Source organism: Betta splendens, chromosome 9 (assembly GCF_900634795.4).
Source record: "Betta splendens chromosome 9, fBetSpl5.4, whole genome shotgun sequence".
In the NCBI taxonomy this organism is placed as follows: Eukaryota; Metazoa; Chordata; class Actinopteri; order Anabantiformes; family Osphronemidae; genus Betta; species Betta splendens.
Window position 1 is genome coordinate 31,095,515 of NC_040889.2, and position 25,202 is coordinate 31,120,716.

At 40.1% G+C, this 25,202-nt stretch overlaps 2 protein-coding genes across 2 annotated transcripts in view; one reads left to right on the forward strand and one right to left on the reverse strand.

The window, feature by feature from the left end:
* The window catches only part of ntng2a (netrin g2a), a 35,889-nt gene extending 35,703 nt beyond the window's left edge, over positions 1–186 (reverse strand). Inside the window, exon 1 of the mRNA XM_055511536.1 lies at positions 47–186. The gene's annotated coding sequence lies outside the window, so the exon portion shown is untranslated. The remainder of the gene's footprint in view (positions 1–46) is intronic.
* med27 (mediator complex subunit 27) lies at positions 157–24,665 on the forward strand. Its single transcript, XM_029160981.3, has 8 exons — positions 157–359; positions 20,696–20,840; positions 20,945–21,075; positions 23,803–23,896; positions 23,968–24,075; positions 24,163–24,204; positions 24,268–24,345; positions 24,452–24,665. The coding sequence occupies exons 1-8, from the start codon at positions 157–159 to the stop codon at positions 24,584–24,586; spliced, it is 936 nt and encodes a 311-aa protein (XP_029016814.1). The 3' UTR covers positions 24,587–24,665.
* Positions 24,666–25,202: the final 537 nt, after the last annotated feature.

Here is a 25,202-nt window from a genome sequence, read left to right on the forward strand (position 1 = left end):
AGTCAGTTTAAAATCCTAGATTTAAAGCAGGTTCCCCATTTCTTACCCATTGATGCTGAATTCGTGAAATGAATAAAATTTAAAAAGTGGCACTGTTTCTGCGCGTTTCTGTCGTCACACGTCATCGTTGCGCGCCGCAAGGCACTGGTAGACAAGATGGCGGACGTGGTGAACGTTGGAGTGAACCTGGACGCGTTCTCACACGCCATCAGCGGCATCCAGGCTCTCAGGTCCAGCGTAAGCCGCGTATTCGAGTCCCTGAAGGATGGCATGAAGAACCGTGAGACTCTAGAGGGTCGAGAGAAGCAGTTTATAGCCGAGTTCCAGGACAATCTGCAGGCAGTCAACAGAGACCTCAAGTAAGTTCACAGAACTGAACTGTATTCGGGCTTCCCGTTGGTTTTAAGTATCCCGCTGAGATCGAGCCAATTGAATTCTGTCTGACTGACCCCTTCATCAATTTATCAACGCTACGTCGGATATCAAGTCTAAAACGGAAATGATTCAGATAATTGTCAAGCTGCAGTGTAGCATGTGGGCATGGCCAGTTTAAAATGGGAGGAAGTGAGGGATGAACTGAATGAGCCGGCGAGCAGTGATGTGTCGTTATTGAATGATTCCTTCAATATGAACTAATCTTTTATAGGCCTCCTCTCGGTGAACGGTTCGTTCATTTTCATGCAGTACCGTCTCTCGCCACATGGCAGAAGCTGCTTAAAGGAGACTGATCATACGTTTCATTCTAAAAAATATTGGACTTTAATGTCTCAGTAAGGTCTCTGTGAATTTTCATTCCACAAAACCCTTTAGATCGTCCACACTGCTCCTGTCAATATGTAGTTTTCACTCCCCATCAGCAAACGCTGTGTTTTCTGGGCGTGTCGCAAGCAAAGCTACTTGCCACACCTCTGTGCAGAAGCGCATACCTTTTTTGTTGTTTTTTAAAAAAAATTTTTTATAGTGGCTCCATGGATACGAGCCACCGCATGGTTAGGAGGTGGCAGTAGTGTGACAATGCAATCCACCGCAATCCTCCACGAAAGAATTCAATTCAATTCAATTCAATTTTATTTATATAGCGCCAAATCACAACAAAGTTATTTCAAGGCACTTTACAAAGTAAGGTTTAAAACCTCACACAACTAAACCCAACAAATCCCACATACAGCAAGCAATTTGACAGCAACAGTGGAGAGGAAAAACTGATAGGACCAGGGACTGGATGCAGGCAGGATGGTTGGATCCGCAGCTGCCCATCACAGACACCAAACTTTGAGTCCAATGATACCTGTAGGTGAGGACAGAGAGGGAGAGAGAGAGTGGGGGGGGGGGGAAGCACAACTACTGGACAGAAAGAGACAAGGTTAGTTAAACATGGGACAATGATGGGAGGTTATTGGACAGAAGAGGTAGAAGAAAACAGAGGAGCTCAGTGTATAAACTAAGTCCCCTAGCAGTTTATGTCTAATGCAGCTTAACTAAGAGATGGTTCCTGTGACTAACAATAATTGCCAGTGACCTGAACCATCTCTAACTATAAACTTTATCAAAAAGGAAGGTTTTAAGCCTAACCTAAAGGTGGAGAGTGTGTCAGCTTCTCGAACCTGAAGAGGGAGCTGGTTCCAGAGGAGAGGAGCTTGGTAGCTAAAAGCTCTGCCCCCTGTTCTACATTTAAACACTCTAGGAACCACAAGTAGCCCAGCGCTCTGAGAACAAAGTGTTCTGCTGGGAGCATAAGGAACTATGAGGTCTTTAAGATAAGAAGGAGTATTATCATTGAGTACTTTGTAGGTGAGTAGGAGAATTTTAAATTCTATCCTACATTTTACAGGCAGCCAGTGCAGAGAAGCTAATGTAGGAGAAATGTGATCTCTTTTTCTAAGTCCTGTCAGAACTCTGGCTGCAGCATTTTGAATAAGCTGTAGGCTTTTTAAGGAGCTGTTAGGACATCCTATGAGTAAGGAGTTACAGTAGTCCAGCCTAGAGGTAACAAATGCATGGATCAGTTTCTCTGCATCGCTCTGAGAGAGGATGCTTCTGATTTTAACTATATTTCTAAGGTGGAAGTAGGCGGTTCTGGAGATTTGTTTAATGTATGATGTAAAAGAGAGATCCTGGTCAAACATGACACCAAGGTTCCTCACAGTAGAATCTGAAGCTAATGTTATGCCATTCAGGGTGGCTATCTGACTCAATAGTGTCTCTCTCAGATTTTTAGGCCCAACAATAAGAATCTCGGTTTTATCTGAGTTTAGTTGAAGGAAGTTTTGGGACATCCAGGATTTGATCTGTTTCATTTGGTTCCAAGGACATATATAGCTGAGTATCATCTGCGTAAAAATGAAAATTAATAGAATGCTTTCTAATAATCTCACCTATAGGAGACATGTATAGGCTAAACAGAATTGGACCCAGCACAGAACCCTGTGGAACTCCATAGCTAATCCTTGTGCGTGTGGAGAATTCATCATTAACATGAACAAACTGGAATCTGTTCAACAAATAGGATTTAAACCATCCCAATGCTGTTCCATTAATCCCGATTCTATGTTCTAGTGTCTGTAATAGAATGTTATGATCAATTGTATCAAATGCAGCACTAAGATCTAACAGGACAAGGACAGAAACTAGACCATTGTCCGAAGCTAATAGAAGATCATTAGTGACTCTAACCAGAGCTGTTTCTGTGCTATGATGTTTTCTAAATCCTGACTGAAAATCTTCATACAGGTTATTCCCACTCAGGTGGTCAGATAATTGTTTAGCCACGATTTTTTCCAGAATCTTGGAAATAAAGGGTAAATTTGAAATGGGCCTATAGTTGGCTAGTTGTCCAGGGTCAAGGGTTGTTTTTTTCAATAGAGGTTTGACCACAGCCACCTTAAAAGCATGTGGTACATAGCCTAGTTGTAAAGATTGGTTGATTTGATTTATTATGGATGAGCTGATTAAAGGTAGAACTTCTTTGAGTAATCTGGTTGGGATTGGATCTAAAAGACAAGTGGACGACTTGGAAGAGTTAATTATTGAGGTTAACTCCATATGAGCTATGGGGGAGAAGCTGTCTAGGTAAGACAGAGGATTTAATAAAGACCCACTATAGGACTGCACATTAGCCAGCTGGTTCGTAGCGTAGTAGAACCATACGTCTACGATCCCAAATCTGACCCTGAAGCTGAAGAGGAGGCTGTTGAAGTCACCAGATTTTGGCTAATGCAAGATGTGTTATCTTCAGTCTTTATTAGTGGGAGAGCTGAACAGCTCTCACACTATTGTTATCTTCGGTCTTTATTATTATTCTTATTCCGCCATTTTTTCGATTGCTATCTACTTTTTAACACTTCATCGTAGAATCGTCGTTCAACTTTCTAAACGTGTGTCATCTTTAGGAGATGTGGGCTATTACTTTTTTATGTTTTCAGCTTTTCAACTTTTAACGTTATTCAACATTTTTCATCGTTTTTTTATAATGGTCGTCTATGGGAATCATCGTTCAACTTTTCGTCAACTTCCCTCTTTTCATCAGCGTCTATCATCGTCATACTTTGGCGTAGAAACGTCCTTTCAATTTCAAAAGCGTCAAGCATCGTTCAACTTTCTCCTTGTAAATCAGCGTTGTCGTATCTTCTATACTTTTCGACTCGTAAACGTTTAAATATGGTGTGGTTTTTGTTAAATTTTCAGCTTTTCCATTAGTTAGTATTGCGTCAGCTAGAGTGCTTGATGTCACAGCTAAAGTGCGAGGGTGCACTTTTTAAAGACAGAGCTTCTGTCTTTAACTCGTCGCACCAGCCACAATTTTTACTCTATCAACGTAATTATTTCACTAAATCGTAGTCATACTTGTCTTCTTTCTAATGATGTGTCTGGCTATACTTTAGTCGCTATTGACCTCAAAGCACAGAGAGATCCTAAAATTCTCCCATAGACTCTAATGATAATTTTCAGCAGACGTCTGGGGAGAAAAACAAGAGGAGAAGTATTTTGAAATTGCGACTGTGGCTACAAACCTTCCTTGGGACTCGTAAAATGAAAAAAAATTTTGCGATAACTATTATGGTTTAGCTGAAACAAACCTGTTTATACAGGGTGAAACTCTGCTTTTACAGAGCAGAGTGAGCCTGATTTTCCCCGCCTTTCGTCTCCATGGCGACGGCGCAGCTGCAGATTTCACTGACAGGTCAAACTGCTGATGCTCAGTGTACAGAGCAGATCCATGCTTATTACTGATTACTCAACTACACTATTGGATTGTGTAGTAATTAAGCACACACTTCCTCTTAATCTTTTCAATATAAAAGCACCAAGCCAAATTATTAACTTTAATATCACCATTTCTACTTTTAGATGGGTAATTATGACTATTTAAAGATAGATTAACAGTTTAGTAATTACCCACACTTGCTTCCTCTACGTCCTTTCAAAATAAAAGCACCAATGCAATTTATTAGCTTTAACTGCACCGTTTTTGCCTTTGGATGGTTAATTATGATTATTTAGACTAATTGAATGTTTTGCTATTACCCCCACACATTTTCTCTAAATCCTTTCAAAATAAAAGCACCAATAACAATTTCTTACCTTTTAATGGCAAGACTGATTAGAACATTTCTGGTTCTGAATACTTACCAATCGTTACTGAGACTATTTTAGAGTTTAGCAAATAACCACTCACACTTATTAGGGTGATTTTATTCTGAAAGGGCTTAATCTAAATCTTTTCCTTTTAATAGGGCTATTCTTGCTATTGAATTACACATTATGACTATCTAATGACTATTTTATAGTTTAGTAATCACTCACACGACCTCTAAATTCTTTCAAAATAAAAGCAACAATGTAATTTTTTACCTTAAATGGCAAGATTTTTGTCCCTGACTAAATTTTTACTAGTTATTAAACTATTACACAGTTAAGTAATTATTTACAAAAACTTTCTTCAAATCAAAAGTAGTGATTTGATGATGATTAAAAAGATGACCTTGGTATTGCGTTATTTAGAGTGCGTGATGTCACAGCCAGAGTGCGAGGGGGCGTTTTTTTAAGATAGAACTTCTGTCTTTAACTCGTCACTACGGACACAATTTTCACTCTATCAACGTAATTATTTCAGTAAATCGTAGTCATACTTGTCTTCTTTCTAATGATATGTCTGGCTATACTCTCAGACGTATACTTTAGTCGCTATCAACCTCAAAGCGCAGAGAGATCCTGGATTTCTCCCATTAACTCTAATGATAATTTTCGGCAGACGTCTGGGGAGAAAAACAAGAGAAGTATTTTGAAATTGCGACTGCGGCTACAAACATTTGTCCTCAAACATAAAATTCACACCATTTGCTCATTGAAGACTTGGGACTCGTAAAATGAAATAATTTTTGTGATAACTATTATGGTTTAGCTGGAACAATCCTGTTTATACAGGGTGAAACTCTGCTTTTACAGAGCAGAGTGAGCCTGATTTTCCCGCCTTTCGTCTCCATGGCGACGGCGCAGCTGCAGATTTCACTGACAGGTCAAACTCCTGATGCTCAGTGTAGACAGCAGTTCCATGCATATTACTGATTACTCAACTACACTATTGGATTGTGTAGTAATTAAGCACACACTTCCTCTTAATCCTTTCAAAATAAAAGCACCAAGCCAAATAATTAGCTTTAATACCAACATTTCTGCTTTTATATGGGTAATTATAATTATTTAAAGATAGATTAACGGTTTAGTAATTACCCACACATGCTACCTCTATGTCATTTTTAAAATAAAAGCACCAATGCAATTTATTAGCTTTAACTGCACTGATTTTGCCTTTGAATGGTTAATAATGATTATTTAAAGACTAATTGACAGTTATGCTATTACGCCCACACATTTCCTCTAAATCCTTTCAAAATAAAAGCACCAATTACAATTTATTACCTTTAATGGCAAGATTGATTAGAACATTTCTGGTTCTGAATACTTACCAATCGTTAATGAGACACTTTAGAGTTCAGCAAATAACCACTCACACTTATTAGGGTGATTTTATTCTGAAAGGGCTTAACCTAAATTTTTTCCTTTAATAGGGCAATTCTTGCTATTGAATGACATATTATGACTGTCTAATGACCATTTTATAGATTAGTAATTACTCACACACAACCTCTAAATCCTTTCAAAATAAAAGCTCCAATCCAGATTTTTAGCTTTAATCGCACTATTTGTGCTTTTGAATGGGTAATCATGACTGGTTAGTGTGACTGTTTTACAGTTTAGCTATTAAGCACACCAAGCCCCTCTACATCCTTTCAAAATAAAAGCCCAAATCCTGATTTTTAGCTAAAGATAACAATAGTTCTGCTTTCAACAGGTGTATTATGACTAGTTATTTAGATTAATATACTGTTTAGCAAATACCTGCACAGGCCTTTTCCATATTCTTTCAAAATAAAAGCACCAATCCAAATTTTTGCCTTTATTAGGACTATTTATACTTTTGAATGGGTAATCGTGAATGGTTATTGTGACTGTTTTACAGTTTAGCTATTAAGCACACACAGCTTCTCCACATCCTTTCAAAATAAAAGCCCAAATCCCGATTTTTAGCTAAAGATAGCAATATTTCTGCTTTCAACGGGTTTATCATGACTATTTATTTAGACTAAAATACTGCACACACAGTTTCTCCAAATTCTTTCAAAATAAAAGCCCCATTCCAGATCTTTAGCTAAAAAGGGCAATATTTCTGGGTTCAGCTGGTGTATTGTTACTAGATGATAAGACAATCTTAATGTTTAGTAATTGCCTGTTCAGGTGTCCTCAATATCCTTTCAAAATAAAAGTACCAATTCAAATTTTTAGCTTTAATAGCATAAACTCTGTTTTTGAATGGTTAATTGTGACAAGTAATAAGACTATTTTAAAGTTTAGCTATAAACACACACATCTCTAAATCGTTTTAAAATAAAAGCATTAAACCAATTTTTTTTGCTTTAATAGAATAAATTCTGTTTTTGAATGGTCAATTCAAATTCAGCAATAAGTCTATACCAGTAATTACTGGTTTATTATTACTAGTTAATGAAACAATTTAACAATTACTCACACAAGCTTCCTGTAAGTCATTTCAAAATAAGAATACTAAACTTTTAGTGCAACTAACTAAACTCTAAACCTTTTTAATTTCTGCTTTTGACTGCTTTTTTGTTATTTAGGACAACTTAATGAGCGCTTTTTCCAGTTTACCAAGTTAGGACACACACTTCCTCAAATTACTTTCAAAATAAAAGCACCAATCTAATTATTTAGCCTAAATATTGCTTTTGTGAATTTGACTAGTTAATTATAACCAGTTAATGAAACTATTTTACTGTTCAGCAATTATCTGCACACACTTCCTTCAAAGCTTCAACATTTATCAATTCAAATCAAAATACTTGTTCTGAAGCAAATTTAAGCCGTATTAAATATTTTCAAAACGTTTAGCTACTCATTCAGCTCTTGAAATTAAAACTATTAATTACAATATTTAGCCATTTTGATATATTTAGCTATATTTCAACAAATTAATTAATTGATTTTCAGCAGTTTGTTGATTTCAGCAAATCTTTTTCGTGTTTCCTCCATATGAAATTGAACTACTTCAGCTTCTTCTGCAAATATTCAGCACTGTTTAATCAATTCCTATTTCTCCTTAGATACATTCAACTATGCTTTACATGATTGAGCTATTTCATCTGTTTTAAATGTTTCAGTTACTTTCAGCAACTCTTCAGGAATATTTTCAGCTTGGAAGCATTCACTGTGCATTTTCTTATGGAAATGCTTTTTCTAGTTATTTTTCTTCTACTTATTCCGCCCTTTTTTTGATAGCTATCTACTTTTTAACACTTCATCGTAGAATCGTCGTTCAACTTTCTAAACGTGTGTCATCTTTAGGAAATGTGGGCTATTACTTTTTATGTTCTCAGCTTTTTAACTTTTAACGTTATTCAACTTTTTTCATAGTTTTTTTATAATGGTCATCTATCTTCTATACTTTTCGACTTGTGAGCGTTTAAATATCGTGTGGTTTTTGTTAAATTTTCAGCTTTTCCATTAGTGTGTATTGTGTCAGCTAGAGTGCGTGATGTCACAGCTACAGTGAGAGGGTGCGCTTTTTAAAGACAGAACTTGTGTCTTTAACGCGTCGCTACAGCCACAATTTTTACTCTATCAATGTTATTATCACCCTAAATCTTAGTCATACTTGTCTTCTTTCTAATGATGTGTCTGGCTATACTCTCAGGCCTATACTTTAGTCGCTATCGACCTCAAAGCACAGAGAGATTTTGAAATTCTCCCATAGACTCTAATGATGATTTTTGGCAGACGTCTGGAGAAGAAAACAGGAGGAGACATATTTTGAAATTACGACTGTGGCTACAAGCTTTCATCCTTAAACATAAAATTAACTCCACATGTTCAGGGAAGCCTTGGGATTCATAAAATGAAAATATTTTTGTAATAACTATTATGGTTTAGCTGGAATAAGCCTGTTTATCAAGGGTGAAAGTCTGCTTTCACAGAGCAGAGTGAGCCTGATTGTCCCGTCTTTCGTCTCCATGGCGATGGCGCAGCTGCAGATTTGACTGACAGGTCAAACTGCTGATGCTCAGTGTACAGAGCAGTTCCATGCTTGTTACTGATTAGTCAACCACACTAATGGATTGTGTAGTAATTAAGCACACACTTCCTCCAAATCATTTCAAAATAAAAGCACCAAGCCAAATAATTAGCTTTAATAGCAATATTTCTGCCTTTAGATGGGTAATTGAGTATTTAAAGATAGATTAACAGTTTAGTAATTACACACATGCTTCCTCTACGTCCTTTCAAAATAAAAGCACCAATGCAATTTTTTACCTTTTAATGGCAAGATTTTCTAAAAATATTTGGTTCTGCATATTTACCAATCAATAATGAGATTATTTTACGGTTCAGTAAATAACCACTCACACTCATGGTGCTTTTATTCTGAAAGGGCTTAATCTAAATCCTTTGCTTTAATAGGGCGATTTTCGCTTTTAAAAGATAAATTATGACTATTTAATGACTATTTTATAGTTTAGTAATCATTTACACACAACCTCAATTCTTTCAAAATAAAAGCACAAATGTAATTTATTTCCTTAAATGGCAAGATCTTTGTTTCTAACTGGTACATTTTTGACTAGTTAATAAACTATTACACAGAATTAATTACAAATACTTTCTTCAAATTAAAAAGCTAGTCAGCTTATTTATGATTGTCAACAATTCCCCCCGGTCAACTTTTTTATTCTTTGACATTTTTTCACCTTGGTCAACTTTGGAATTTTTTTTAATGGCCATCTTTTATCATCGTTTTAATCTTTCAACATTTTCTCATTTTCATCGTTTTGCCGTAGTCAACTTTTTGACGTCAGCAGCTTAATAAGCGTTTGGCATCGTTGTGGCAGCAGATCAGCTCTCCCACGTAATTTCTTGAAAAATTACTTTTTCAAGTTGATTTATGTAATTTGCAAAGTGACTAGCGGTTGCTAATGCGTATGCTAAATGGCCTGTGCAGCTTAAATATTCACAACACGACTTACCTGGAAAACTCTCGTTAATAGAAAACACTACTTTAGCTCACATTATACAAATAAATAAAAGTTTGAGAGCATAGCTGAAATAATATAAATACATTTTACATTTACACATTTCACTGTTTTTGTCTTACTTGTGCTGCTGCTGTGACATACTTTTATTTAAAAAAATGTGCATTAATATTTAGAGCAATCACTGCATGACCTACCTGGGAACAAAAAGCATTGGTTCAAATTATATATTGACCTGACACATTTTTACTGCTTTTAATTATGTTTTTTGTCATTCTTGATAAATCTGACAGTAATATGTCTCTATAGCTGAAGTTGTTACAGGTATCTAGTCTACAGAGGCTAGTGAGCTGGTGCTGGGGATTCCTGGGTTGAAGAATCTGAGTTGCCATCTCTTCATGCTTGGGTTGTAGATGAAGGCAGAGTTTCCTGAAGGATAAACACTCATTGTATGATGGATGGAATAACCCCTTTACCATTTGAGTAAAAATGTGTTTTTTTGTGAGTGCAATACTCATTAGGATTTTTTTTTAATTAATATATAATTTATATGCTTATTATTTATGGCCGGTTCAACTTTATTGCTTACCATATTAGAAAGAGAAAAACATGTAATTTAAATACTATTTAAAATAAAAATACTATTTAAGATTTCCTGAATAAAAGTGTTTTCCCTTTAGAAACAGAGTTCAGTGAAATACGTAATAGTTAAAGCCAACTTTATTGTTAACCAAAAAAAGGCACCACTACTCCAAAGCTAGAACAAACTGTTACCTTCACACTCCAATGTGCAATGTATAGGTTACTGAGTTAATTAAGAAGTCTGGGGTTGGAGGACAAAAGCTTTTGCAGGGCCTTGCAGACGAAATGCATGGAAGTAGGGTAAACAGTCCATGTCCTAGGTAGGGGGTACACTTGATTTGTTTCTGCAGCAGGACAGGTATAGTTGTAAATAGATGACCAGGGAGATGTGGTGATCCTTGTTCTCATCACTATTTGGAAGACTGAGCAGAAGCAGTCTTCTACCAGATGGAAGCTGTGGCTGTCCTTACCATCACCTCATCAAAACAAAAGGTACTGCAATCAGAATTGTAGATTAGTGAAATGTTCATTATTATGTAGGTCAAAACCTTCTCTAATGTAAGAATACACAATACCAGACAAAAAATTAAACCAAACAAGAGGACAGGTCTGTCTGTGCTAAAACAACAGATAAAGAGTTGTTACAATTTAAATATAAAATCTAAACAGTATATACCAATTAAAAATAAAATCTTCTATTGCCTATCTTACTGTTGGTACATACAATTCAATTCAATTCAATTCAATTTTATTTATATAGCGCCAAATCACAACAAAGTTATTTCAAGGCACTTTACAAAGTAAGGTTTAAAACCTCACACAACTAAACCCAACAAATCCCACATACAGCAAGCATTTAATTTGACAGCAACAGTGGAGAGGAAAAACTCCCTCTCTAACGAGGAAGAAACCTCCAGCAGAACCAGACTGGATGTGGGTGGCCATCTGCCTCGACCGGTTGGGGTGAGAGGATAGAGAGATAGAAAAGCACAGCAACAGCAACAAGCAACAACAAGCAACAAACAGAGGCACAGGCAGGATGGTAGGGACCAGGGACTGGATGCAGGCAGGATGGTTGGATCCGCAGCTGCCCATCACAGACACCAAACTTTGAGTCCAATGATACCTGTGGGTGAGGACAGAGAGGGAGAAAGAGTGGGGGTGGGGGGGGGGGGGAGAGGAGAGAAGCACAACTACTGGACAGAAAGAGACAAGGTTAGTTAAACATGGGACAATGATGGGAGGTTATGGGACAGAGTAGGTAGAAGGAAACAGAGGAGCTCAGTGTATAAATTAAGTCCCCCAGCAGTCTATGTCTATTGCAGCTTAACTAAGAGATGGTTCCTGTGACTAACAATAATTGCCAGTGACCTGAACCATCTCTAACTATAAGCTTTATCAAAAGGAAGGGTTTTAAGCCCTAATCTTAAAGGTGGAGAGTGTGTCAGCTTCTCGAACCTGAAGAGGGAGCTGGTTCCAGAGGAGAGGAGCTTGGTAGCTAAAAGCTCTGCCCCCTGTTCTACATTTAAACACTCTAGGAACCACAAGTAGCCCAGCGCTCTCGAGAACGAAGTGTTCTGCTGGGAAGCATAAGGAACTATAAGGTCTTTAAGATAAGAAGTAGCTTTATCATGAGTACTTTGTATGTGAGTAGGAGAATTTTAAATTCTATCCTACATTTTACAGGCAGCCAGTGCAGAGAAGCTAATGTAGGAGAAATGTGATCTGTCTTTCTAAGTCCTGTCAGAACTCTGGCTGCCAGCATTTTGAATGAGCTGTAGGTTTTTTAAGGAGCTGTTAGGACATCCTATGAGTAAGGAGTTACAGTAGTCCAGCCTAGAGGTAACAAATGCATGGATCAGTTCTCTGCATCGCTCTGAGAGAGGATGCTTCCTGATTTTAACTATATTTCTAAGGTGGAAGTAGGCGGTTCTGGAGATTTGTTTAATTGTATGATGTAAAAGAGAGATCCTGGTCAAACATGACACCAAGGTTCCTCACAGTAGAATCTGAAGCTAATGTTATGCCATCCAGGGTGGCTATCTGACTCAATAGTGTCTCTCTCAGATTTTTAGGCCCAACAATAAGAATCTCGGTTTTATCTGAGTTAGTTGAAGGAAGTTTTGGGACATCCAGGATTTGATGTCTTTTAAACAACCCTGAATTTTGACTAGTTGATCTGTTTCATTTGGTTCCAAGGACATGTATAGCTGAGTATCATCTGCGTAAAATGAAAATTATAGAATGCTTTCTAATAATCTCACCTAGAGGAGACATGTATAAGCTAAACAGAATTGGACCCAGCACAGAACCCTGTGGAACTCCATAGCTAATCCTTGTGCGTGGGAGAATTTATCATTAACATGAACAAACTGGAATCTGTTTCAACAAATAGGATTTAAACCATCCCAATGCTGTTCCATTAATCCCGATTCTATGTTCTAGTGTCCTGTAATAGAATGTGATGATCAATTGTATAAAATGCAGCACTAAGATCTAACAGGACAAGGGACAGAAAACTAGACCATTGTCCGAAAGCTAATAGAAGATCATTAGTGACTCTAACCAGAGCTGTTTCTGTGCTATGATGTTTTCTAAATCCTGACTGAAAATCTTCATACAGGTTATTCCCACTAAGGTGGTCAGATATTGTTAGCCAAACGATTTTTTCCAGAATCTTGGAAATAAAGGGTAAATTTGAAATGGGCCTATAGGTTGGCTAGTTGTCCAGGGTCAAGGGTGTTGGTTTTCAATAGAGGTTTGACCCACAGCCACCTTAAAAGCCTGTGGTACATAGCCTAGTTTGTAATATTGGTTGATTTGAGTTAATATGGATGAGCTGATTAAAGGTAGAACTTCTTTGAGTAATCCTGGTTGGGATTGGATCTAAAGAGACCAGTGGACGACTTGGAAGAGTTGATTATGGAGGTTAACTCCATATGAGTTATGGGGGAGAAGCTGTCTAGGTAAGACAGAGGATTTAATAAATTTAAGTTAATGGATCTAGACAGTGCTTTCTGTCATTTGGAAGAAGTCGCTGCTGAATGTTTTTTCTAATGATAATAATTTATTAGTAAAGTAGTTCATAAAGTCATTGCTGCTGAGATTTAAGGGGATAGTAGACTCAATACAGCTATGACTCTTTGTCAGCCTGGCTACAGTGGCTGAAAAGAAACCTGGGGTTGTTTTTGTTTTCCTCAATTAGGGAGGAATAATATGTTTTTCTCTAGCAGCACAAGTGCTTTTTTATATTTCATTGAGACTGTCCTTCCATGCAATGCAGTTTACATTTATTCTGTTGGAACGCCACTGTCTTTCTAGTTGTCTAGTCCAGGAGCCACTGTGTCTAACATTGTACGTAGAGAAGCTGCAGCATCATCTACAAGACAGTCAACCTGTTCATAAGGATTAAGGTGACTGTTCTCTATGTATCTACAAGACATTGAGGCAAAAGATGATGGAATCATCTGCTTGAATCTGTCAACAGCATTGTCAGATAAACATCTGCTATAGTAACATTTCTTTCCCGCTATTGTAAGGTCAATTGTGCTAAATTCAAAAGTTAATAAGAAATGGTCAGATAACAGAGGGTTTTGGGGAAGAACTATTAAATTATCAATTTCAACCCCATATGTCAGGACAAGATCGAGGGTATGGTTAAAACGATGAGTGGGTTTATTTACCTGCTGTGTAAAACCAATAGTGTCTATTAAGAACTTAAAAGCAGGGCTGAGACAGTTGCTGTCAACATCTAAATGAATGTTAAAGTCTCCCACTACAATGACTTTATCTGTGCTAAAAACTAGCTCAGATAAGAATTCAGAGAATTCAGTTAAGAACTCCAAATATGGAGCAGGAGGACGGTAAACAATACAAAACACAACTGGCTTCTGAGTTTTAGAGTCTTAGCGAGAAAGGCTAAGAGTGAGGCTCTAAAATGAGTTATAACTATGTTTAGGTTTAGGAGTAATTAATAAATCTGATTTATAAATGGCTGCTACTCTTCCACCTCTACCTGTACTTCTTGGAACATGATAGTTGATGTGACTCATTGGAGTCGACTCATTTAAAGTAACATATTCATTCTGCTGCAGCCAGGTTTCATTGAGACAGAACAGATCTACAGTATGTGATGGTCACTTATCAAGTCATTTATTAACAAGGATTTAGATGAGAGAAATCTGATATTTAATAAACCACACTTTATTAACTTACTGTTACTTTGCGTCTCTATGCGATAACTAAGACTAAGAGTGGGTGGCGGCTGTAGAGAACATGCAGAGAGGCGTGTATAACTGCGATTCTGCAACCTGGGCTCCACTCTGAGTTGGCACGGAATGGGGAGGCTAAGCAACATGGCCATATTACTAGAAAGCAGAGAGGCTCCGTTCAACGTGGGATGCATGCCGTCTCTTCTAATCAGTCCAGGTTTTCCCCAAAAAGTGCTCCAATTAGCCACAAAGCCCACATCGCTTGCAGGGCACCACCTAGACAACCAGCGGTGAAGCGATGACAGCCAGCTATACATGTCATCGCTGGTCACATTGGGGAGGGGTCCAGAGAAAACTACGGAGTCCGACATTGTTTTGGCGAACGAACACACCGACTCAATGTTAGTTTTAGTGACTTCCGATTGGTGTAACCGGGCGTAATTAGCTCCTGCGTGTATTACGATCTTAGTGTACTTACGCTTAAGATAAGACTCAACGTTGCCCGCTCTGGCCCCAGGCAAACACTTAACTATGACCGCTGGATTCTCTAACTTCACGTTTCGGACTATGGAGTCACCAATGATCAGAGTGGGTTTCTCAGCGGGTGTATCGCTGAGTGGGGAAAATCTGTTTGAAACGTGAAGCGGTTGGTGGTGAACCGTGGGCGCCTGCCTAAAGCTACGTTTCTTATGAGCGTTCACCCAGTCGTTACCCAGCTGCCTGGGACCTGCCGGGGGACTGGTAGCAGCTAAGCTAGGAGGCTCCGCACTGCTAAAGGGACCTGGCTAGCTGGCCTGTTTTCTAAAGTGGCGAAGCCGAGACTCTAAGGTCTAACACCCTCGCCTCCAACCCTGCAACTAGCGTACACCTATTAACAGATACCATTACCATCACTAAAGGAGGCGGAGGATAGCTAAACATAAGACCACACCCGAGCACCGAACAGAGCGAGAGGGAGAGGAAAAGGGGGGAAGCCATAGCAGGAAAGTAAGCTAGGAGCTACGCTAGCGGAGAAAACACTTAGATAACAGTGTAAATTAGCAGGACGTTTAATGAAAGGAAAAGATGCTTGAGTGTTACAAGCTTGTTTTGGAACTTTTAGCAGTCGCTATCGGATATAAAACGATAATATTTAGAAAAGAGCGGAGAGTAACGCTGTACACACAGAGCGGCAGCAAACCTCAGTAACCGGAAGTGACGCGATACGCTTACCGTCAGTCAAACTCACATACAAACTCACATACCTTCACTCCTGAGCTGGGCAGTGGATGTCTGTGTACCAACAGTCCGCAGTGATTTCTCTGACAAGTTGATTTGGGCTGTGACACAGGACGGGGTAATAAACATAACAGCGTTCATCTGCAGTTTCTTATTGTAGCGATCGACCAGCTGTAGCTCTAAACTGCAAAGGCCTAACGGCATGCTAACGGCTAACGCAACACACAAACAGGAGCGGCAGCACGTCAATAGGATAAAAGCTCGATCCACCGCTCCCTGCCTGTCGCCGATCGAAGGCCTATAGCTATTAACTGTTTCCCACACAGGTGTGTGATTGCCCAAACTCAGAGTAGCACATTTGAAAGGGACAAAGGCTCGGTTGACTTGCTGTAACTGTTAGCAACGCTAGCGATTAGCTTGTCTCACATGTGGGTTACTACATTTTAAACAGACCCAACTAACATATCTAGATAACAAAAGTATCAAGCACAAACTTACTACAGCGAGCTAGATCCACCGCTCCCTCCCTGTCGCCGCTCGAAGGGCGATAACGATTTCCCACATGTGGGTTACTACATTTTAAACAGACCAACCAACATATTAAGTATCAAGCATGTACTTACTACAGCGAGCTAGATCCACCGCTCTCTGCATGTAGCCGCTGAGAGCTATCAGCTGTTCCCCCCAGGTGTATGCGATTACAGAAAAGGCCAAAAGCTAGACCCACCGCTCCCTGCCTGTAGCTGCTCGATGCCGATAGCCATTAGCTTTTCTCCTCACAGGTGTGTGGCTGCAGGAGCCCACATGAGTACATTTGAAGGTGACAAAGGCTCGGTTGACTGGCTGTAGCCGTTAGCATAGCTAGCTACTAACTTGCCTCACATATAGGTTACTACATTTTAAACAGACAAATTAATATTTTAAAACATAAATATCAAGCATTTACTTACTTCAATGACTGAATGACGGACTGTAGGAATAGATCCTTTTTTTTTCCAACAGGAGCCGTGAAACAAATCCAGCATTGTACGCACCCTCGTTTGAAATGCACATGTGTATAAATGCTGAGGCAGTGTTTCTGGCACCAGTCCATTTAAAATAAAAGTGACCCACAAAGACCTCAATTGTTGATCCCTTGGTAAAGTGAATAGATTTGGTGTTGGTTAGAACACCCAAGAACTGAACACCTTCTGTGAGAGGACATGTGCGCTGCCATGCTCATCTGTTCACGGTGAGTGAGAGGGGGGAAAGGGCGGAAGTCCAGTTTTGGTTCGGGATCATTGTGGGGGTGGTGGTTCAGGATTTGCAGGGAGCACTTCCTACCAATGCGACGACAACTGGGACCCGGTCTCAGAGTAGGAAAAGCTCTCTCTCCATTGGAGGGGAAAATTTACGTTTTTAAAAAAAAGGAGGAAATGCAATTCTACCGCGCTCATTGTGTTTATATGTGACCCATAGAGTCATAGGAACGCTCCAAAATGTCTAAAAAGTGGATTTTGCATGATATGACCCCTTTAACACTAGGACTACAGGGTTTTCTAAATAGTTCCAACTACAAGGTGTTGAAATGATCTGCTGGGCTAGCGGTCTCTCCGAAGGAAGCAATAACAGACATCAACAATACAATAAGACAGTTTCAGATCCTTCTCAAATGTGGGAAGCTTTGTTCCTTTTACAAAAAAAAACTAGTTCAAATATCGTTTGCACTGTAACATCACCAAAAATGACAGAAAAGGACAAACCATATGTGAACTTTTTTTTTGTAAATAAAAGTAATGTTTGCCCTGTTCACACCTGGGGAATAAAAACGATTCTGATTCTGAAAGCGGCTGGTCAACTTTGTAGGAACACATTTCATATGGTACAGGTGAAAGGGACACTAACAACCCAACGCAGCCGAGGCTGTAGCAGGCAGAAAAACACAGATCTTTGTCCTGCATGTTGATGCGTGTTTCCCCATCCCTCCCAGTGTCCCCGCTCTGGGATGTAGATGGCCCCGCCTACTTTCATTCAACAGACAGACATGAAAGAGGGAATAACGAAATAAACAGCTGGTTAACTTTGTAGGAACATGGCTGTAGCTTTGCAATGACAGATGCCTCTGCATTTATTTGTTTATTTAAAGGTCCATGCACACGCTTTTTTCTTGCTACACAATGCAAATGTGTAGCATGAGCAAGGTCCAATTATGCAAACAATTGGAACCTTGATGTCTCACTAAGGTGTCTGTAACTTTTCATGCCAAAAAGATGTGTATATCGCCCACACGGTCTGTCTGAAAACATGTGTTGATCACAAGTCACGGTCACTGAATCCCCTGTAACAGCGAAACTGGCTAGCTCGTCCTCGTAGTGGAGTTCAACGATATGTTTGATCGAAAATCTGACTCTGAAGTCGAATGGGAGGCTGTTGAAGTGGTTGCACTTCGACTGGCGCAAGGTAAATCTAACTGGCAATTCCACATTTAATTTAATTTATTGATTTATATAATATGCTACCTGATTAACTGCTAATGCTAATACTAATGGTTGCCAATGAGCAGCCTGAATTAATACAACAGAATATTCATAACACGACTACAGCTTGTTTGGGAGCAACTGTTGCTGTCAAGATATTGCATGTGTTTAATACTTTTATTAATGTGACATGGTATTTAAAATTTCGATAAATCTTACCTCAAGATGCCTCTACCAGTTGCCAAACCTACTGTCATGTACGGTTGATGATCAAGGACCGGAGCCAGTATGATTGAATGTGTATTCATTACAGAACACATTTAACTATACAGAATATCAGACAATTACACATGCATGAAAAAAATCAGTATCTCTCAAATTCATAAACAATTTTAGAACATTTTACTATTTCCAGATTAATCATAATGTACCTGGGAAACCTGGTTTACAAACATAGTTTTGGTTCTAAATAGATATTGATCTAATATATTTTTAAGATAAGATTAGAAGTCTTGTAAGCAGGTGCTGTGGACTTCTAGGGTAAATAGTCCAAGTTGTCATCCCATCTTCCCTGGTCTGGATCACGGCCATGTTTCCTGAGGGACAAGCCACTTATGTTGGACCAGGACCACCTGTGAAATACCTAAAATTTTGTTTTCATGGCAAAAACTCAAAAGTTGAAAAAGTTGAAATATTATAAAACATCTGCCTGTTTTCCCTCATAAAAAATGTTTAGTGAAACAGCAATAGTCAAAGCCAACTTTATTGTCAACCATAGCACCAGCACTGGTGCTATGGTTAGCCATGGTAACTAATGCTGGATAAGTTACTTCACAGTTCAATGTGCAGACCACAAAATGAATGGGTATGATTCATAGTTATGTTGAAAGCATAGTTTCTGGAGTGGAACAGGTATATAATGGGCAGTTGGCTGGGGAGATGTGAGCATCTTTATTGTCTTCATCACATTTTGGTAGACTTCGGAAGCAGTGCGGCTGCTGTACGGTTGGAGGATGCAGCTGTTTTCCTTGACACCACTCTAGGAGGTGAAAATGAAATGTCCAGTATTTCCTATGTATCTTACAACCTTCACAAATGTAAACAATATATAGAGGTAGTTAAATCAGTTTTAATGGTGTTTGGAGCAAACCAGTTTTCAACTTAGCTTTTATAGTGCTGGTTTGTTAAATCAAATTGCTCAAATTCTGCTCAGAGGGCCAGTGGGACAGGGATGTTAGTAAGGTCCTCCATATACAGACCTTATTAAAGACCTGGGTGTAGCAGGACTTTATTGAAGATGGTCTCCATCACATTTCGCACATAATCTGCACCATAACACTAGAATTACAAATTACCTGTCAACAGACTAAAATATGAAAATAAGCTGACCAACTGCACACAGAGTAAATATATAGACAATAATATAGATCAGAATATGAATACTACAACTACTGAAATGTGAAATCCAAAATCTCTGTCAAATAAAACTGCCTATTGGCCAACAAATTATCATACTGCTGTTAAATTTACATACCTTTTCTCCTGAGGTGAGCAACAACTCTTCTACAAGGTAGCCGTATGTCCACAGCCTGCAGTGGCGTGTCAGTTTGATAAGCAACAATTACGAGAAGACCGTAACAACATACATGTTAGACTTAGATAGAACTTGCCATAACCCAAACTGACAGGTCTACTTGGGCTTCGACATACACACGACAGGCTCTGTAGTAATTAGAAACACAGCTGACTCTCACAACTTTCTATCACAGCCAAACCAAAGTTTTACTGTATGTCATGTAGAGGCTAGTGCTAGCCGCTAATGCTGTGCTACCACCGGGCTAGCGGCTAACATGACGCTAGCAGCGAAAATGTGAGCTGAGTGAATGACGTCAGTACCATATATCACACAATGCACTTTCTGAACCCTAATGGCTCCATGTCAGTTCATGGCGCAGTGAGTGACTTCTTCTTCTTTTGTCTTTTAAATGGCGAGTGGCAACCAACTGAAAGGTGCATTACCGCCAACTACTATGCTAGAGTGCACAGTGAGGGACTGAAATGCAATGTTGCACGTACATTTAGGGATTCAGGTTTGTCTGGGCGGGGCTGAAGCTGGTTCTGTGAGTTGTTAATCGAATGCAGCGTACATAGTCCACCAAATTTGACACAATGGTTCTTGAACCGCATTGGATAAACTTGCAAATAATGTGAAATAACTAGGGGGTGTACTTCTAACACACCAGGAGTGTCTTAACGTGAACCAGGGAGTCGAATAAATGTATTGTAATGTCCAAAAAGTGAATTTTGCATGTGCAGGGACCTTTTAATGGGATAGGACAGTCAATATTTCCAGAATTACACAAAATTTTCATCATTTCATGAATTTAGTAGTAGACCTTCAAATGACAGTAGTTTTAATATATTTTTCACTGTTTGGTACTGTTGACTCTCATAGTAGAAACACTGTTAACGTCAGCATCGTACCAATCCCGCACATCAAATATAGTGACCACAGACATGCAAACAGTGGCTCACTTGACTGCAGTTCAAAGCTTTTCATGCTTTCTGTTTGTGTCAGTGACCGTAAGCACTGATAATGATTGCCTCCCACCTGTCTCCCTCTCAGTGAATTGGAGCGGCTCAGTGGTCTGGTGGGACGTCCCTCAGAGTCTCATCCTCTTCATAACAGTGGTTTGTTGAGCCTGGATCCAGTTCAGGATAAAACTCCTTTATATTCTCAACTGCTACAGGCATACAAGTGGTCCAACAAGGTAAGGGCTCCCAGCCAACATGCTAACATGCCTTAAAGCTGTGGTACCTGATGATGTGTGTAATGTGTGTAGTTGCAGCACTGGCTGATTTATGTACTGTATAGTTGCAGTATCATGCTGGTCTTGCCTCCAGTTTGTTGAACCAACAGTCACTCAAACGATCAGCCAATCAGATGGGAGCATCAGCCAAGAGACGCCCAAAGGTCCAGCCTAGTACACTGGTGCTACCTCCTCAGTAAGTACAGCAGTGAAGTGAAACATAACTGGAAACATAAGTGTAGTGTCTAGCCAACCTTCTTCAGTCTGATGAAATTACTGGATAAAAGGTGAAACATTTCTACTCTAAATCAGAATCAGAAAACCTGTGGAGAGCACTTTACAGAATGAGGAATTAGAGAGATGGGTGGCCTTGTCTCTGGCCGTGGCCGCAGCAAACCTGACTGTGATGGAGGATGTGAGGATGGATTCAATGATGGCAGTGTTCACCAGCATCTTCACAGGGAGGTGGAACTTCTTCAGCTGCCTCAGGAAGTACATCCTCTGCTGAGCCTTCTTGGTAATGGAGCTGATGTTCTGCTCCCACTGGATGATCTCCTGGCTGATGATGTTGCCCAGGAAGCGGAAGGACTCCGCAGAGGTCACTGGGGTGTCACAGAGCATGACAGGGGGAGGGGGGCTGGGTCCTTCCTGAAGTCAACTGTCATCGCCACTTGTGTCCAGATGTGCAGCCGTTTGTGTACAGGCAGAATAAGAGGGGAGAAAGGACACAGCCTTGTGGAGGGGATCCAGTGCTGATGGTCCGGGAATCGGAGACAAGCTTCCCCAGCCTCACATACTGCTGTTTGTGAGTGAGGAAGTCTGTGATCCACCTGCAGATGGAGTCAGGTACATGGAGCAGGGATGGAACTGTAGCAGAGCTGAAGTCTACGAACAGTATCCTTGCATAGGATGCTGGAGGGAGAGTCCAGATGCTGGAGAATGAAGTGGAGGGCCACGTTTACAGCATCATCTACAGATCGATTGGCTCTGTAGGTGAAGTGCCAAGGGTCCAGGAGGGGGTCAGTGATGTAATTGAGGTAGGAGAGGATGATGCGCTCAAATGACTTCATGACTACAGAGGTCAGGGCAATGGGTCTGTAGTTAATGAGTCCTATGACTTTTTGGGGACAGGGATGATGACATTTCTCCAGTGAAGTGATGAAAATATCTGTGAACACTGGAGACAGCTGGTTGGCACAGTGCTTCAGGGTGGAGGGGGGAGACAGAGTCCGGGCCCGCAGCTTTGCAGGGTTCAGCCATTTAAAGAGTTTGTTCAAACCTTCCTCTTTGATGGAGAGTGTGAGGGGAGTGGGGGAGGTGTGAAGATGTGTGGGCATATCAGGTGGGGCAGAGTTCCTGTTGCTGGACAATGGCTGGGGGTGTTAGGACTGTCTGCTGCCTGATCAAAGCGGCAGTAGAAATCCTTCAGGTCATTGGCCAGATGCAGGTCATTCAGCACCACAGGCATCACTGTGGCCTTCACCTTCCAAGCTTTCTCCAGTTCTTCTCTGAGCACTTGGTACTTCTCTAATTTCTCATGCTCCTTTCTCCTGATATTGCCATCGCTTGGTATTGCCACTTCCACCACCACGGCTTTCCTCTGCTCTTTATCCACCACCACAATGTCTGGTTGGTTCGCCATTACCATTCTGTCTGTCTGGATCTGGAAGTCCCACAGGATCTTGGCTCGCTCATTCTCTACCACCTTGGGAAGTGTTTGCCACTTTGACCTTGGGGTTCCAGCATCTCTTCCTCTGTTCTCCACTGCCTGAGACATTCACTCAGCACGCCATCTGTTGGAGCTTTATCCTTGATGTACTTATGGATCTTGGATGTTTCTTCCTGGATAGTGGCTCTGACGCTCACTAGTTATCAGCCTCTATTCATGCGGCTAGCGTACAGTCTCAAAAGAATGTGCGGTGAATGGGTACGGAGAAACCCACATTCAAGGCTGATGGCAAAGCAACTAGTAACTCAGTGTTCCAAAGGCAACTGCTATCGCAACTTGGAAGGTGAAGGTTGTTGTTGTTGTTTCAGGTTTGAAGACTGGTTCTGCTGGAAACAAATTTTTATTTATATTTATATAGCGCCAAATTACACTAAAGTTATCGCAAGGCACTTTACAAAGTAAGGTTTAAGACCTCACACAACTAAACCCAACAGATCCCACATACAGCAAGCCTTTAATTTGACAGCAACAGTGGAGAGGAAAAACTCCCTATCTAACGAGGAAGAAACCTCCAGCAGAACCAGGCTGGATGTGGGCGGCCAATGCTCAGGTCCTTTAACGTCTGCAGCTCCATGCTGAGGATGTTTTATGAGTCTGTAGTGGCCAGTGTGTTTTACGCTTTGGTCTGCTGAGGCAGTAGCATGAATGTAGACCAACTGGACTAACTGATCATGAGGGCTGGGGGTGCAGCTGGACCCTCACATGCTGTAGCTTAGAGGAGGATGCTGGTCAAATTCCTCTCTCTCCTAGACAACACCTCCCGCCCCCTACACAGTGTGCTAACTGGCTAGAGGAGCACCTTCAGCCAGAGGCTGATCAGAATTAGGTGCTCCACAGAATGCCACTGGAGATCCTTCCTACTGGTGGCCATCAGCCTATACAGCTCCTCCTCTCTCTCTGTAAGGGTTGATCTTCATCTGTGCAATAACATATATAATAAAAGCTAGTAGCTAGTAATTAGACGTGATTGTGTGTATATGTGTTAGTATTCTCATTTGTAATGTCCACTACTTTGCGTGTACCTCTAATTGTGACAGCGTTCAAAGTGTGCAAAATAATTTCCTTCTGGGATTAATAAAGTTTTTTTGAATCTTGAAACTGACAGACATCAAAAATGCAGGTACTCTTTAACATAAGTACTTTAACTACAATGTCCTGACAGACTACAGTACTAACTTGTATATTTGTCAACAGGTATGTGGATGATGTTATCTCTCGGATTGGCAGAATGTTTCCGGACATGACGATTGAACTATTCAGACCAAACGGGACATCTGCAGTACTGCTGGTATGAAAACATTATTTTACTTGTACATTTCCCAAGAGTATTAATAGGTGCATCTGTGTCATCTGTGGCAGGTAACCTTGGGAAAGGTGTTGAAAGCAATCGTTGTGATGCGATCACTGTTCATTGATAGAACGATTGTTCGGGGATTCAATGAGAATGTTTACAATGAAGAAGGAAAGGTAAGGGATTAAAGCCTGGTGCCTGCCTGTTTTCTTGACAACTAGTCTGTCTGTCCTCAAGGTAACCTGTGCGCCCCTTCTCCTCAGCTTGACATCTGGACCAAGTCTCAGTACCAGGTGTTCCAAAAGGTCAGGTCAAAAAAACATCCTGATCTTCATGTTCAGTGCCCTGATTGTTTATATTAATCCTAGGTAACCGACCACGCCACCACTGCCCTGCTGCACTACCAGTTGCCTCAGATGCCTGACGTTGTGGTTCGGTCTTTCATGGTGATATATCTGTTGATAACTCACCTGTCCTCCATTATTGTCTATGCCTGTTTTTGGTTCAACCTATCTCATGTCTCTCTACCTGTCGTACCTGTTTTCCTCTCAGACATGGCTGCGGAGCTACATTAAACTCTTTCAGTCATCCTGTCAGCGCTGTGGCCATTATCTACAGGATGGACTTCCTCCAACATGGAGGGACTTTAGGACCCTAGAAGCTTTCCATGACACCTGTCGCATGTAATCATTTCCTGTTTACCTGTAAACACTTTCACTTTTCGTTTGTTCTGTGTAAGGTTTAAATAAAGTCATTTTTTACATTATAGTTTGTTTTCTCATTCTTTCAATGCGGTTGAAGCTGCTGATGATCTGAGTCATGAGTTGGTCCACCATCGTGGGACTAATGAAAGCTATGCTATTTGTTTTTAGTTCTTCTGATGTAGACTATATCAGAGTTTTAACGCAGGCAACTGTGAATCATTTCACCAAATATCAGATGGTTTATTTAATTTCTCAGCGAATAACCTGTGGTAGTTAAACTTTCTGTCTATACAGGTTGAAATTATTTGCTTATGAAATGAGTAAAACAAACAATATATTTAATGTTTTTATTTGTGAACAAATTTGCTACAGCAAGTGCAATCGTTAAATCCAAGTTCAATACATTTCATAAAGGTTTTTGTTATTTATTAACCTGGTGAGGAGATCTGACACAAGGTACAACTCAATCAGTAGACCAGCGCGAGCGAGCAAATCCTGTTAAAAGCGGAGGTATTTAAAATAATTAAAGCTATGTAGGAGAAATGTGATCTCGAATCCCGAATCCAGTCAGACTCACTGCAGTATTTTGAATCTATGGG

What these genes read in the sequence shown, in the direction of transcription:
- med27 (XM_029160981.3), top strand. Translation starts at nt 157, where the DNA reads ATGGCGGACGTGGTGAACGTTGGAGTGAACCTGGACGCGTTCTCACAC. An exon ending in TTTACAATGAAGAAGGAAAG is followed by an intron (nt 24,076 to 24,162) that starts GTAAGGGATTAA and finishes CCTTCTCCTCAG; the next exon opens with CTTGACATCTGGACCAAGTC. An exon ending in AGTACCAGGTGTTCCAAAAG is followed by an intron (nt 24,205 to 24,267) that starts GTCAGGTCAAAA and finishes TATTAATCCTAG; the next exon opens with GTAACCGACCACGCCACCAC.